The following is a 15,748-nucleotide window of genomic DNA, read 5'->3' on the forward strand; positions in this document are numbered from 1 at the left end:
TGACAACAAGCAGACTTTCCAAATAGGATCAGGAAACTGCTCCATAGCTGGGTGCCAGGAACTGATCCAGATTGCCATCATCCCTATATCTGTGGCTCCATCCAAATATTATGACCTTTATACCTGTTTTCTCTTTGACCAGACAAAAGATTATTATAGAAAATGGCCAGACAAGTATGGGGGCTACCCATACTGGTCTTGTGAGATACACATGCTAGAGACACGGATTAACCATTTCTCCTATTGATTCTGCAAGACACTCTTCCTCTACATTCGAGACCCATGGGATCCCAGGTGGGAAACAGGAGTTGCTGGGAAGCTTTACCGCAAAACTCAGCCCAGCTCCCAGTAAGTACCATCCACATCCAGAGACAATATGTCTCAATCGCCCCTTGTCTTATTAATCTCGTCTCTACCTTCCTTCAGCAACAAGTACAGAAATTTCTAACCAAGCTGTTATTCAGCTCCTGTTACAGGTTTACTAGCCTCTGCCCACAAAAGAATCACTGTCCATAGGAGAACCCGATTCAGGCGATTGCCATACAAACTCCAATGGTGAAGACCAGATATACCCTGAAAACTGATGATGCCCCTAAACAGCAGGAAGTAGCTTAAGAGACACGACGCCCCTATTCCCTCTTCACCATTGCTTTCCCCTCTCTTTTTCTCCCCTTCTTTTTTATAATAACAAGAAGGGAGGAATGTTAGCACCAGGACACACTCCAAGCCCTGGCCTAACCATGTGACCCTGGACCTGCGTTGCCAGGACAACGACCCTCAATCCCACAACTCACCTGGCTCAGTTTCCACCCTCACTGGTGTGATGTCATTCTCCGTATAAATTAGGGGATCACCCCCTCCTCGTCCTCTTCTCCTCTTCTCTTTCCCCTCCCCCTCTTCTCTTCTCTTCCTCTTCCTCCTCCTCTTCTCTTTCTCCTCCTCTTTCTCTCTCTCCTCTTCTCTGCTCTTCTACTCGGTTCACCGCTCCACCCCATCCCTGCTTAATAAACCTCTCTCACTTGGAATCACCTTGGCGTGGTCTGCTGTTTGGTTTATCCTCCCAAAACATAAAACTCCCCCCAGCCCCACACTTACCTCTTGAGCTGGCCCAGCAGGATGAGGTTGGGGGCTGTGCCCGTGAGGGTGGCAGTGCCTCCGATGCTGGCAGAGTAAGGAATGGAAATGAGGAAGCCCTTCCAGATGTTTCTGCGGTGTTCCTCCTCCTTGGTGTCGTCAGGCAGCTCCAGTGGGGCCTCTGCATCCTCAGTGTGGCCTCTGTGGGAAAGGACCCCAAGAGAGGGGCAGCTCAGAGTGGTCAGAGCCTCCGGCCCCAGGAGGAGCCAGCCACCCAAGGCTCTGCGTACGGCTTCAGGACTCTTCCTAGAGTCAAACCTGGCATGGGCCCTGAAAACCTTCAGCTCAACCACTCTACTCAAAGAATTTACCTCAAGGAAACATTGGGGTAAGCAGCGCAGTGGGTAGGGTGCACCATGGCATTAAAGATTATCTCACTCAAAAACAACGGAACTGTCCATCCAAGGGAAATCAGCTACATACAGTCCTTTTCTGGATGGGACAGCTGTGCAGCTGTTAAAATGTGTCATTTGGGGACTAGTGAGATGTCTCATCAGGTAAAGGCCCCTGGACCTAACATGGTGGCAGGAGAGTCCAGACTCCTGTAAGTTGCTCTCTGACCTCCATATGTGTGCGTGGTGTGAACACTCATACATGCAGGCACACAAACTCAGGCAAAATTAAAATGTAAGAATGTAATTTTAAAAATAAAATTAAGCTGGGCAGTAGTGGTGCACGCCTTTAATCAGAGAGCTTGGGAGACAGAGGCAGGTGGATTTCTGAGTTCGAGGCCAGCCTGGTCGACAGAGTGAGTTCCAGGACAGCCAAGGCTACACAGAGAAACCCTGTCTCAAAAAAAAAAAAAAAAAAAAAAAGTAAAATTAAATTAAGTGGGAGCCTTGAGAGGTATCTGTTTAGTGTCTGTGTCAGCAATCTCATGAGAGACAGCTGATATCATTGCTTGGACTTTGTTGTAAAAGTATTCCTGTAATACTGTGTCTCAGGGATGTACAATGGTATACACAATTGTGTTTCACTTCCTTGCCCAAGAACGGAACTATTGTGCTTCCCTGCTTTTATTTCTTCTTTGAATTTTGTTTTGTATTATTTGACTTGTACAGCTTGGCAAAGGATGAAGCAAAGAGCTACTAGTTGCTTCTTTGAGAGACTCTGAGGAGGCCAGAGATGGTATGGCCTGCAATTCCGGTGCGTGGCTGAGGCTGGAGAATCCCGAGTTTGAGGTCAGCTTGGAATACATAGTGAGAACTGCCTGTCTTAAAATCAGAGGCCGTGATTCTGCTGGACTGGCTCACTAGTTTGTCTCAGGAGTTATACACCTCCATTCTCCAGTTCTGGGGTTATGGGTCCACACTGCCATGCCTGGCTTTTCTTGATTTGGAATCTGGGGATTTGAACTCACGGCCTTAGGCTTGCACAAGGACCACTTTACAGACTGATCTACCTCCAGTCCCTCAAGCATCCTACTTCCTGTCTAGGGCTGCTTTAAAGTGGTTAAATGTATATGGAATTAGGAATTGTATGCACAGGGTCTGAAGTGAGGGGTATGCTAACCCGCCATGACTAATGTGATCAATTCACCACATACATGTGTCTCAACCACATACACGTGTCTCAAAAACATCTTGATGTTTGTCAGTTATTTCTCAAGAAGTCAGGAAAATAAAAAAGAAGCGAAGATTAAAAACAAATTGCACAGGGTGGTGGTGATACACGCCTTTAATCCTAGTACTTGGGAGGCAGAGGTGGACGGATCTCCTGAGTTCAAGGCCATCCTGGGCTACAGAGTGAGTTCCAGAACAGAGAGGGCTGCACAGAGAAATCTGTCTCAAAAAGCAAAACACAACCAACCCATCCAAAGAAAATTGCAAGCCGGGCATGTGACTCAGTGGGCTTGCCTAACACACATAAAGCCCTGCCTGGGATGGCCTCACAGTAAATGAAAGTGAAGTTACTGGCTCTGGGTAACCAGGCACTTTCGAAACCATATTTGAAAACTCATCTTCAAAACTAAAATTGATTGATTGCAAGATGACCTGAGTTTGATCCTCGGACCCACATGGTAGAAGAAAAGACTTGATGGAAGGAAGGTCCTGAAAGTTGTCCTCTGACCTCCATTTGTGTGCTGTGGCTGTACACACACAGACACACAGACACACACACACACACACACACAGACGTACACACACAGAGACACAGACATACACACACAGACACAGACATACACACACACAGACACACACAGAGACACACATATGCACATATGCACACACACACAGACATACACACACACAGACAGACACAGACATACACACACAGACACACACACACACATGCACGTATGCACACACACACACACACACACACATACACACGCTATGGGGGCAGCTATGGACTAGCAGGAGGCTAATGCATGAGGGTCTTCCAAGGCTGGGGGTCTTGTTGCTTGCCTCTTGAGAGGAGGGACCCAGGAGAGCATCCGAGTGTTTCTATGTCCATGTTTTGCCCCGATACACATGTTTGCTTATATGTGCATGTGTGCTGTGGAAACCAGAAGTCAACCTTAAGAGTCATCCTCAGGTGGTGTCCACAGTTTGTGAGCGGCATCTCTCACTGGCCTGAACTCACTCACTAAGAAGGTTGGTTGGGAGCTGGGTGGTGGTGGCGCACACCTTTAATCCCAGCACTCGGGAGGCAGAGGCAGGCAGATTTCTGAGTTCGAGGCCAGCCTGGTCTACAAAGTGAGTTCCAGGACAGCCAGGGCTATACAGAGAAATCCTGTCTCAAAAAACCAAAAAAAAAAAAGGTTGGTTGGCTAGTGGGTACCAGCAATCTCTCTGTGGCCATGATGCTTGGCGTTCTTCCTTCCTTCCTTCCCTCCCTCCCTCCCTCCCTCCCTCCCTCCCTCCTTCCCTCAAACTCATCTTTGTGTTTATAACCCACCATGGATGCGTCTTAGTTTGATATAATTAAAAGTCTTGAGATAGCATCTTGCTATGTATCCCCGTCTAACCTCCAACTCTTCATCCTCCCTTAGTCTCCAAATGGCTGTGATTGCAGACGTGTATATCTGCACCTGGCTACTGGCTGATTTTTAAAAAGGAGGGGCCTCAGCTGAGCCACAGGGGTGAAGGGCAAACAGAGGGACTCTGGATCATCTGGAGAGAACTGGGGACTGGTGGGCCTGGGGCTTCACTCAGTCCTTGTCGCTCACCTCCTTGATTCAGGCTCGGGGATTCCCTGGGAATGAGACCAGAGCTTACCCTTCTGAACTGGCAAGAAACTGCATCTCCGTGGGCACTGTTCGAAGTCCATTTCCCCGCACAGCAGCTGGGAGAAAAGAGGAGGCACTCTGGTGAATGCAAAGGGGACTAAAGGGAAGTTTCTGATTCCTGTGCAGCCAGTCAGGAACAAGATTTCACTGCCAAGATGCTATTCACTGAAGAAAAAAAAATGAGGCAGTCAAGACACAGCAAAGGGACAGGGGAGGAGGGGAGGGAGAAGGGGAGGGAAAAGCAATAGAGGGGAATGGGAGGGGGGAGATAAAGGTCACGATTCTGTATTCCATACTTCACCCCACCATCGATGTTTGGGGTGGTGGCACTAGGCTGACTGACAACCCTTAACACAATCCAAGGCTGGCCTGAGAGATCGTTGCTAAAGGCTACCTGGGAAACATGAGCAATGTGAGCAACAGTATTCATTCATTCATTCATTCACTCATTCACTCATTCACTCATTCACTCATTCATTATCTGTTCAAACAAACCGCACTCACTGACGTAATGCAGAACACAGAACGAGGCCCCTCCCCTTTTGGAGACTGTATTCTAAAATAATAAAATAGTGACAATTTCAGGTGGCCATGAATGTTAAAGAGGAAATACAACCAGGCAAAGAAAGAGAAAGTGACAGTCAAGTACCATTGATGTCATGCCACTAGAGCTGATGATATTCTATCGAGCCTGCAGTATGACAGTGGTCAGCCCTACAGAGCTCCATAGCAAAAGGCCCCAGGAAATAGGAGCATCAAGTGCAAAGGCCCTGTGGTAGGAGAAGCTGGCAGAGCCAAGGAAACTAGGCATGCTGGGACAGTGGCGAGGCAGGAGGGGCTAAAGGGTACAGAAAGCCAGAGGTGACAGAAATGCTCTGTGGAGTTATATTCTGCAGGTACAGGCTTGGGTGGACTTCAGGGAGATGGCTGTCAACACTGTGTAACGGGGTGGTGGCTGGGACACACCGGTGATCATAGAGACACTGAGGTTGACCAAGCTGTATTGAAATCAAGACCTCGTCGCCACTGGGAATGAAGGACTCAGGCATGCAAATTTTACAAAATGGGCTAAGCCCAGAATCTCTTTGGGTCTCTTGTGTACCCAGCAATCACTGATGAGACAGGAGGCTCATGACGGGTCCTGCCATCCAGCACAAGATAAACAAACATAGTATGTCACCATGTGGGTGGGTGTCACAGGACGTGCAGCACAGGGAAAGAAGGAGACATCACTCTGGAGAGTCTGGTTGATGGGAACCTGGATGGGAGGGAACATTGTCACCTCGGAGGGATGCGTGGGAGGTCCTGAGAATGAAAGTGCTGTGTGTCAAGGGAAGCCAGTGGGGCCGGAGGTGTTCTCCTCTCTCAGCCTCTCCCTGTGTCCCCCTCCCCAGGGACACAGACACATCCTGAACATGCACATGGAATGCCCTTCTGGACATCAGGCCACACAGTCAGCCCTGTGCACTGGGAGGAAAGGTCTGGCTCTCATCTTGGCCTCTCATAGTCCTCCCTACTGCCACTAGCCTGGGGACACCCTTCCTTCCTCCAGGCTACTGTTGTCTTGCTGGCACCAAAGGAGAATAAGACTTTATGGTGTCTGACAGCGTCACTTCTGCTGTGCCCTGGGGTGCCCCTTCCCTGTTGAGCACAACAGGGGTCTCAGGTGAAAGGCCGGATCCACTCTTTCTAGGCTGCTGAACAGCTCATGGCTAGGGCAATGGGACACACGTCCACATGCAGCACATGAGGCTAGAGCCCAAGGCCCTGAGGCAGGAAGACAAAGGCTGTTAATAACACACAGGTGGGGGTGGGGCGGGGTGGTGGTGGAAGGAGTCCATCCCCAGAGGAAGACCTCTGACCCAGTGACCACTGGCTTTCACCATCTCAAGCTCACCTGGTATCTTTCCCACTGGGCCCCATGTATCTGGGGCAACATCAAACATTGGCAGAGCTTGCCAGTACCAGGGGCAGAACTCCCCAGCCTCAGGGACGGTCTTGGGTGTGAGTCCTACCCAGAGGGTCTATAGGGGCTCTGAGGTGAGCAGGGCTCCAGTAGTAGTTTTGACAAGCTTGGCAGGAGACTCTTTTGTGTAGTCAGGGGTTGAGAGCAACAGGTCTGAAGTCAGAGAAGGGAAACTGAGGTTTGCAGTGTCTTCTGGCCCTGGTGGTGGGAATGTATACCTCAGTGTGTTCCATGCGGAGTCAGGCTGCTCACTGCCTACACCAGAGCTGGGGAACCCCATATGAGACTGTGTGTGGTTCTAGGCAAGAGGGGCACGGTGTGTGCACCTGTAGGTGGGGTAGGGGTTCATATTGGTGTCAAAATGTTCTCTATTGGGTACTAGTTTTGATGATGGTGGTGGTGGTGAAGGTGAAGCTGGAAAACAGGAAACCGAAGGTGAGTGTTCCCTGCTCCCAATTTACTCTGGCTGTCCCACGGTGTCCCTGTGACCCAAGTGGCCTTAGAGATGGAATGGAAACAGGTCTGTGGGGTAGAGTCTCTAGGGTGCTTCCGCTGGGTCCTGGAGCCGTAGGTCAGCCCAGAGCGTGGTGCTCATGTAAGGGCTGTGCAGACAATAAGCCTTGGGTGTATATTGCGTGGGAGAGCTGGAATCTGCATGCAGGCCACCACACAGCCCCCCCCCCCCCCAGCAGCCACCAAGTCAGTCGTCCTCTGCATTTGAAAAATGAGGCCTGGAGAGGCAGGTCAAGGCTGGGGACACAAGGGGATCCAGTGGGTTAGTGGCCGAGCCAGGCCTGTACCGTAACCAGGACTGACGATTTACCCAGAACTGCCAGCCCTCACTGTAACTCTCACCGTGTGTCCAGGGCACTCACCCGACACCTACTAGGTCTGGCACAGGACTAATGACTATCCCCACTCTGCTGTGCAACCTCTTGGATTTGCCTCAGGAAAGAGCTAGCCTGTTGAGTTAGGCAGAGCACCCCATGGAGGGCCAGACACCCCCACATTAGGCAGTTTAGTGACTTCAATTCATCTAACACAGCCTACAGCCTGGAATTGAGTATTGTTCTCTCCGCTGGATGAAGAGGGAAACAGAGGGTTAATGAAGATGCCAACTGGTCTCTTCCTTTGCTTACTCATTATCTATGAGCACTTACTGAGCACCTACTATGTGCCGGGCAGTGCTGTTAAGACCCAAGACTGCACCCGCAAATGTCATTCACATGATGAATAAGAGTGACTCAGTCCTTCTTGAACTTAGAGACAGATGACAGACAGCAGGCAGATAACCCCATGGACCCCCTCCCAGGATGGGAAAGGAACAGGAAGAAAGGCAGGGAGGGTCTTGCTGTCTACCCTGTCAACTATAGAACGTGCTTTTGTTTGTCGCTGATGTCTTTGAGTTCTGTGTGCGCATGTGTGCGTGTGTGCGTGTGTGTACGTGTGTGCGTATGTGCATGTGTGCATGTTTCTGTGTGTGCACAGGTTTAGAGACTAGAAGCACTGACTTTAGGTGTCTATATCATGCTCCACCTTAGGTCTTTGAGACAGTCTCTCCCTGAACCTGAAGCTCTGGCTGGCCCGGCCATGGAACTCTAGGGACCCTGTTGTCTCCGCCTCTCCAGCAATGGGGAGCATAGGTGTGTGCGGCTTGCTCACTTTTCACCAGGGCGCTGTGGATCCAGACTGAACCATCGTTGCAGCCTGGTGGTGTTCATGTACTCAGAGCTCTGCCTCTTCTTGCTTACCACATTCCTTTCGGCAAAACATTTTGCCTCTGTGAGCCTCTATCTCCCCGTCTATGAAATGGGGACCATAAACATCCAACAGGCTAATGAGAAATTGGGCCAAGTTGACATTCAGGGTCTTTAGGAAAAGGAAGTTTGTGTTGGCACAGTTGTTGGCCTGACGATTGGTGACCCTTATGAACCTGGAGCCTCTGACAAACTCCTTGTTCAAATCGGAGTTCACCAGCACAACCCCGCACGTCCTACCTCCTGCCTAACACACAGTAACAGAGTGGAAAGGGCCCCTCTGTTTGCCCTGAAGTTAACACTTTCCTGAGCCTCTGAGGCTGATCATTAACCTTCAGGCCTCTGACCCTGTAGCCTGCAGAATAGGAAGAATGACTTTAGGTTTTCTTTCATAACTGTCACTGTCTATGACCTCAGGCAAGTCCCCTCTCCTTTAAAGGTCTTAGGGGTTTTGTTTCTGTTATAATGGATAGGACACTCCAACATTCATGTGGCCACCTTGTGGGAGGCAGGAGAAGGGGACAGAAGGAATGCAGCCCCAAAGTTAGCCAGGCCAACTTAGTGATACAGGCCACTTAGTGACACAGGTCATGTTGCCATGGTAACCCCCTGGGGACTTCTCCATTCTCTCCTTATCTCTTCCTCAATTTCTATTTATCCAAATGATGTCGATGGGATCCTGTCTCGTTCAGACACAGACCCTCAGATGGGTCCTTGGACACAGTAAGTACTCAAGGAGCCTGGCTCTTCTGCCGGCACATCAGGCCACACAGAAGGTAACAGGCTCTGCAGGGGGTGAAAGGATGAAAGGTAGTGTCAACTGTCTGATGCTACCCCAAGGTAACCATGAATGAGGCCATCCTCTCAGAGCCCCACAATGTGGGAGGGAACAGTGTGAAGGCCAGGAAGCCAGAATCATAAGGTGGGTTCAGCAGCCTTTGTTTGTAGCCTGAATCTGTGACCTACCTTGTCTGAGCTGACCTGTCAACTAAGAACAGTTCTTACAATTTTTAAATAGTTCAAAATATCCAGAGCTTGGGAAGAGGCTCAGTCAGCAAGGCGCTTGTTGTACAAGCCTGGGGAATTTCTGTTTCATTCCAACTACCCAATAACAGCCAAGTGCTGGAGCTGGAAAGATGGCTCAGTGGTTAAGAGTACTAGCTGCTCTTCTAGAGGACCTGGGTTCAATTCCCAGAACCCACATGATAGCTCACAACTTTCTCTAACTCCAGTTCCATGGGATCTGACACACCTGCAAGCAGAACACCATGGCGTATAAAATAAAAATAAATAAATCATTTTTAAAAAGCCAAGTGGCATATGTATCTATGACCCCTGAGCTGGAGGGAGGATCCTGGCTGGGGCTCACAGGTCAGCTGAGCCGGTAAGCTCCAGGTTCATTGAGAAACCCCGCTGCAAAAGATACACTGCATGTGAAGCTCCCCAAACATGTACGGACATGTACAGTGCACACACACACACACACACACACACACACACACACACACACACGATCCACAGAAGAACATTCAGGGATGACACAGTTATAGGAAATCTTAACTTTGGATCCCATGCAGACTTTTTCTTGGCACGTAGCCAGCCGCCGGCACCCTGCCGCCTTCTTCAAAGTTGAGAAGTTGCGACACAGCGGCCTACAAAGTCTAAAATGTTTACTGTCTGGTTATTTACAGGAAACAACTGCCAACCCAACTACCTGGCAAATGTCCTCTGTTACCTGGAAGACTGTGTCCTGTGACAATACCTCTCTGCTGTCTCACCAATGGTAACATTCTAGAGGTTTCACTCTGCCTTTCCACACCCATCTGTGAAGTGCTCCTGAACCATGTTCAGCTTTCAGTGTCACGCATGATGAGTGTATACCACACTTGCCAGACATGGGCAGTCTGTAGATGGTATAGGGATCAATGTGCAGTTTGTGTATACATGTGTATATATGTAGTGTACATGTGTGTGCATTATGCATGTGTGTGCACATATGCACGTATATGCAGTGTACATGTGTGTGTACAGGTATGCACAGGTACATGCACATTCATAGTGTGTGTGCTTGTGTGTATGTGTATCCAATGTGCATATGTAAATGAGAGTGCATGTATACATGAGCGTATGCAGTATACATGTGTGTATGTATGTGCTTGTGTACATTTCTGTGCATGTGTGTGATATGTGCATGTATATGCAGTACAGTATGTGCATATGTGTGCAGGTGTGAATGTGTGTGCAGTGTATATGTGTGTGCAGGTATTCTATGTGTATGTAGTATACATATGTGTACAGATGTACATGTGTCTATTTGTATGCAGTATACATGCTGTGCAGATGTGCATATGCACATGTGTCTGCAGGTGTATATATGAATACATGTGTTCATGTATATACAGTGTACATGTGTGTATGCAGGGATGCATGTGTGCTTGTACACATGTGTGTGCATGCATATATGTGTGCAATCATGTCTGTGCATGGGAAAACCAGAAGTGAACCTTAGATAGTCTTCAGGAGTCATCCTTTTTTCCTTTTTTGGACATATGTAGTGACTACTGGCCTGGAACTCCTTATATACCCTAGGTTGACCTTGAACTCACAGAGATGTGCTTGCCTCTGCCATTCAAGTCTTGGGATCAAAGGCATGCCTGGCATCTTGTGGTTTTTGGGGGGTGGGGTGGGGAACAAGGTCACTAGCCTAGGATTCAACAATCTGGCTGACTGGCCAGCAAGCTCCAGGGATCCACCTGCCTTCACCTCCCCAGTTAGGATTACAAGCGCGTGCCGCCTCAGCTGGCTTTTAAACATGGGCTCTGAGGATGGAACTCAGGTCTTCATACTTGTAGGAGAAGTCTGTTCTGGAATAGGTATGCTTACACACCTTTTCAAAGAACACCTTTAGCATGGCTTCAAGGCTAATGTTGCATTTATTGGCCCTAATGGCACCTCTGTGGGAGTGGTCAGCCACTTTTGTCAAAGTGTGTCTTTCACCTCTCACCCCAGGTGGCGTCTCCCACTCTCACCATGTGACTCACCACACTCACTTAACATGGGGTAGAGACCAGGAAGGGTAGAACCACAAGAGCCCCCATATTTCCACTAAATTCTTCCAGACCAGACTTAGACACCTGACTACTTAATATGCGAGGGAAGGAGGGAAGCTCAACCATCCTTAGCGCGGCGTGCTGTAGAGAGTCTGTGAGCAAGGCAGAAAGAATGTAGGATGTGGGATGGCAGTCCTGGCCCAGGCATGGATGGCTTTAGACCTCTCTTAAAAGTATGTAGATATCAATACAAAGTGGGAGACTTTAAAGTACAGGTGATGTGGCAGCCACTTTGTCACCATGGGGTGGAGGTGTGTGAATCACTGGGTTGGCAATGAAAAGTCTCGATGCCCTTGTGCCTCCAAAGTGACCCCATGATGCCTTCCCCTAATTTCATCATGTCTGAAGAAAATAACTTCCTTTTTTTTTTTTTTTTTTAAAGCCATCGGAAGGCAGACATGCATTCTATGGCTGCCAAAAGAATTCTCACTGATGTAGCCCATTTCTGGCCACACTACCTGGGTTCAAAGTCAGGTTTAACCACCTTCTCTCTGTGTGATCTAAGGCAGTGGCTTGCATCACGTGAAAACATCTGCTAAGAGCCCATTGTCAGGGTAGAGAGGTCAGACCCCTCAGGTCAGAGCTATCTGTGACAGGAGCGCTTCTTACATTGAGAGTGCCCTCATGCCAACCCTTACTCTGAGACAGCATTTCTCTGTGTAGCTCTGGATGACTTGGAACTTCCGATGCCCATGCCCCCCTCCCCAGCAGCAGTGTGGGCCCTGGCACCCATCCAGACTCACCTGTGCTCTCGTTGTCTTCCCGGGGAAGGTCCTTCCGAGCTTCCCGCTGGCCAAAGAGGCTCTTGAGGATAGCACTGGCGATGGGTAGCATCATTGCGGTGGAGGCCGTGTTGCTCAGCCACATAGACAGGAATGACGTGGTCACCATCATCCCCAGGATGAGCCTGGGAGGCAGAAAGAGTTAGGGGTGGGTCTAGAACTCGGGGTCCACTGGGGACTCTGGTCTAGTCCCTGGGGAGTCTAAGCCTTGGTTTTACAGGAGGGAAGTCGGAATCCAGAGAAGAGCCCGGTGCCAGAGGGTAGAGAAGTCAGACCCCTCAGGTCAGTGCAATCTGACAGGAGCGCTTCTTACATTGAGAGCCCCCCTCATGCCAACCCTTACTCTGAGACTGGATTTCTCTATGTAGCTCTGGATGGCTTGGAACTCACCATGTAGCAAACATAGAAGCAACTGCCTAGGCTTATCTTGTTTGATTTGGAGTGTGTGTGTGCAAAGGAGTTCCATCAAGTCTCTGCTTTCACCTCTGTGTGGGTTGTAGGGATTTAAGTCAGGTCACTGAGCTGGCCAGCAATTGCCTTTGCCCACTGAACCACCCTGGTTGCCCCAGGTTTGTTTTAGATCCAAGGACAACTTGGCTTATTGTGCTTAAAGAATTTGACTGTTGAAGTCAGTCCAAGCCTGGCATTTCCCTGCCTTGCCCACAGATCCTTAATGGTGCCCATTTCAGGATGCAGCGACCTGGCACTAGACTCTACCACCTTGCCCCTCCCCCTTCTGCTCCCATATCTGCTGGCTCCTCCTGCTCACTGACCTGGGCTTCTTGCCAGCACAAAGTCAACCTGGATGCTTCTGTACCAGTCTGTCTGGTCCACCTCCACTAGCATGATCTAAGTGTCATGGGGTTTTCCACATGGAGATCATTTAACGACACTGTATTAGGTAGGAGGTAAATGGAGGACCCCACAGATTAAGCCAAGGACCCCAGCTCCTGTCATGTTCCCTATGATTACAATGGCTTCTGGATTCTTCATCCATTTCTGTCTCCTCTTAGACCTATTTCTTCCAGGCTCCCTTGCTGCATCTTCAGGGGGTGTATTTCTTGGCCTTTCTGTCCATTCTGCTGAGCCTAGAAGCTCCCTCCTTCAGGAAGTCCCCCTCCCTCTCCTCTCAGACTTTATACTCAGGAGTCCAAGTACACCTGGCATTAAACAAGCTTTTATCTGAGACTATCCTACAGGTCTTCTAATGGGGATGGGACAGTGTCACTGAAATACCTTGTCACGAGCACTTTCCCATTACACTGTAAGACAGTGGTTCTTAACCCTCCTAAAGCTATGGCCCCTTAATACAGTTCCTCATGCTGTGGCAACCCCCAACCATAATAGTATTTCATTGCTACTCATAACAGTAATTTAGCTAATGTTGGGAATCACAATGTGAACATCTGCATTTTGGTTGGTCTTAGGCAACCATGAAAGGGTCATCCAACTCCCAAAGGGGTCGAGACCCACAGGCTGAGACCACTACTGCATGAGATCTGGCACCTTGAGGTATCAGGGACAATTAAACCTGACACCCAATGATGGCTTTTGTTGGGCTTGTCATGGGACTACACCACATTGATGTGTTTCTAGAGGTTAGTGTGTGGTGCCCTGGCATGCATGTGCTAAAGGGATTGTTTGGATAACTGGAGTTGTTATTTTTCTTTCATCTATCTATCTATCTATCTATCTATCTATCTATCTATCTATCTATCTATCCAGTGAGTGTGTGTGTGTTTATGCAAATAACATGGCATCTGTTGGTGGTCAGAGGAAGGACAACTTTTGGAGTTGGTTCTCTCCTACCACCATGTGGGTCTCGGAGATTAAGTTTCTGCCTCCCCCAAGCCACTCCTGTTGAAGTTTGGTCTTTTGCTGTGTATTGTAACGCTAAATATTGGCCCTAAGGTTGCCCCTAAGGATGAGAATCTGCACGTAGAGTCAAATGATGCTAAGTGACCTTGCCCTCCAAGTTATCCCTGGCTGATGAATAAAGACGTCCACAGCTTAGAGCTGAGCAGGATTGAGATGGGCAGGGCTTGGGGTTCCCAGGCTTGGCACTGGAGGAGAAACATGAAGAGAGGGAGAAGGAAGACCCCATGGGTTAGGTGAGTCATGAAAATACGGCCATGAAGGCTGGCCAATTGCAGTTAGGAGCGGCCCAGATGCAATATGGCAAGTTATAACTCAGGGTTATTAATTGGGGAAATAGATTTTAATAGCTGAGGGTAGATATCTGACCAGCTATAGATCTGATTAAGGCTTATAATAATAAAAGTTGTGTCTTTTACCCGTGAGCTGAGTGATCAAAGGCAGGGTAGAAGCCCCTAGTTGAGATTAAATATTATGACAACACACTCCTGCCCTTCTCTCTGGCAACCATCAAGAATGGCTAACAGCCAGCTTTATCACTTGAGTCTGTGGTCCCTTGAACTTGCTGTTCATTCACAAGGACTTCTTGAGACCTGGCTATACAGCTGGCAGAGGTGGATGCTGCCATTTTCTGGAGCAGAGGAGCTTGACCTCAACCCAAGAAGCCTGGTGACACAGGCTGAGGGGCCAGCAGTCCAACTCTGTCTCCAGTGACTCTTATTTTATATTATTGCCCTTTCGAGCCAGGGTCTCACTATGTAGCTCTGGCTGTCCTGGAACTCACTATGTAGACTAGGCTGGCCTCAAACTCATAGAGACCTGCCCCCCTTCTGCCTCTTGAGTGCTGGGGTTAAATGCGCGCACCACCATGGCTCTCTTTGGAGGATTTTGAAGCATATCGAAGACAGCCATCACCAAATCAGCTCTACACTGCACGTATGAGGAATGCATCGAGTTGTCAGGAAACTAGGGAGCCAGACACGTGGGAAACGACAGTTTCTTGGTTCAATGGCCATAAAGGAAGAGCTCTGCCTTCCACCCACCCCATGTTCCCCTGTGCCTGGTCTCACCTTGCAGGCTGGACCCCAACCAACATGAGGACCTTGAGGGCGATTCTCCGGTGCAAGTTCCATTCCTCGATGGCGCTGGCCATGATCAAGCCGCTGAGGAAGAGGAAGTTGGTGTCGAGGAAGTACTGGGGGCAGACCTTGCTGGAGGGCAGAATACCCATGAAGGGGAAGAGGATGATGGGCAGAAGAGCCGTCACTGACAGGGGCAGGGCTTCTGTGCACCAGTACACCGCCATGAGCAGGATGACATACAGGCATCGGCCTTCCTGTGTGTGGAGCAGGGGATGAACACTCAGTCAGTGGTTTGTGCTTCAGGCCAGAGGCGATGGGGGAGGGGCACCAAGGCTCACACTTAGGGAAGCAGTGGGCAGTATCATCTTGCTCAGCTATAAAATGAGGAAGCTCTCTGCACCGCAGACGTTGTTGGAGATATATGGAAACATTCCACCCCCCAACACACACACCCCATTATCTCTGTGGAAAACCCTGAGGATAAGAACGTCAGCAGTTTACTTTTAGAGAATTCTAGAAAGTTATGGAAAGGCAGGGGGGAGTGGAACAAAAGGAAAGCAATCAAGAGTACTTAGAAGGTTCCTCCATGGACACCTGAAGCATGATCCTGGTGGGAAACCTGGAGGTGGTGTTATAGATGTGTCCAACTTTTTGACGTTAGGAAAGATGCCATCTATAAAGGTTGTCTTTGAAGGTTACAAAAAGGAAAGAAAGAAAGAAAGAAAGAAAGAAAGAAAGAAAGAAAGAAAGAAAGAAAGAAAGAAAAAGAAAGAAAGAGAGAGAGAGGGGGAAAGGAGGGAGGGAAGGAAG

At 49.1% G+C, this 15,748-nt stretch overlaps 1 protein-coding gene across 1 annotated transcript in view; it reads right to left on the reverse strand.

The window, feature by feature from the left end:
- Slc13a3 (solute carrier family 13 member 3) overlaps positions 1–15,748 on the reverse strand; it is a 73,041-nt gene that overhangs the window by 32,878 nt on the left and 24,415 nt on the right. Inside the window, exons 2-5 of the mRNA XM_021193642.1 lie at positions 14,927–15,192; positions 11,943–12,106; positions 4,356–4,422; positions 1,096–1,275 (exon numbers count right to left, since the gene is read on the reverse strand). Of these exons, the coding sequence (XP_021049301.1) occupies positions 1,096–1,275; positions 4,356–4,422; positions 11,943–12,106; positions 14,927–15,192 (677 nt within the window). The remainder of the gene's footprint in view (positions 1–1,095; positions 1,276–4,355; positions 4,423–11,942; positions 12,107–14,926; positions 15,193–15,748) is intronic.

The sequence above is a fragment of the Mus pahari genome, chromosome 3, assembly GCF_900095145.1.
Source record: "Mus pahari chromosome 3, PAHARI_EIJ_v1.1, whole genome shotgun sequence".
In the NCBI taxonomy this organism is placed as follows: Eukaryota; Metazoa; Chordata; class Mammalia; order Rodentia; family Muridae; genus Mus; species Mus pahari.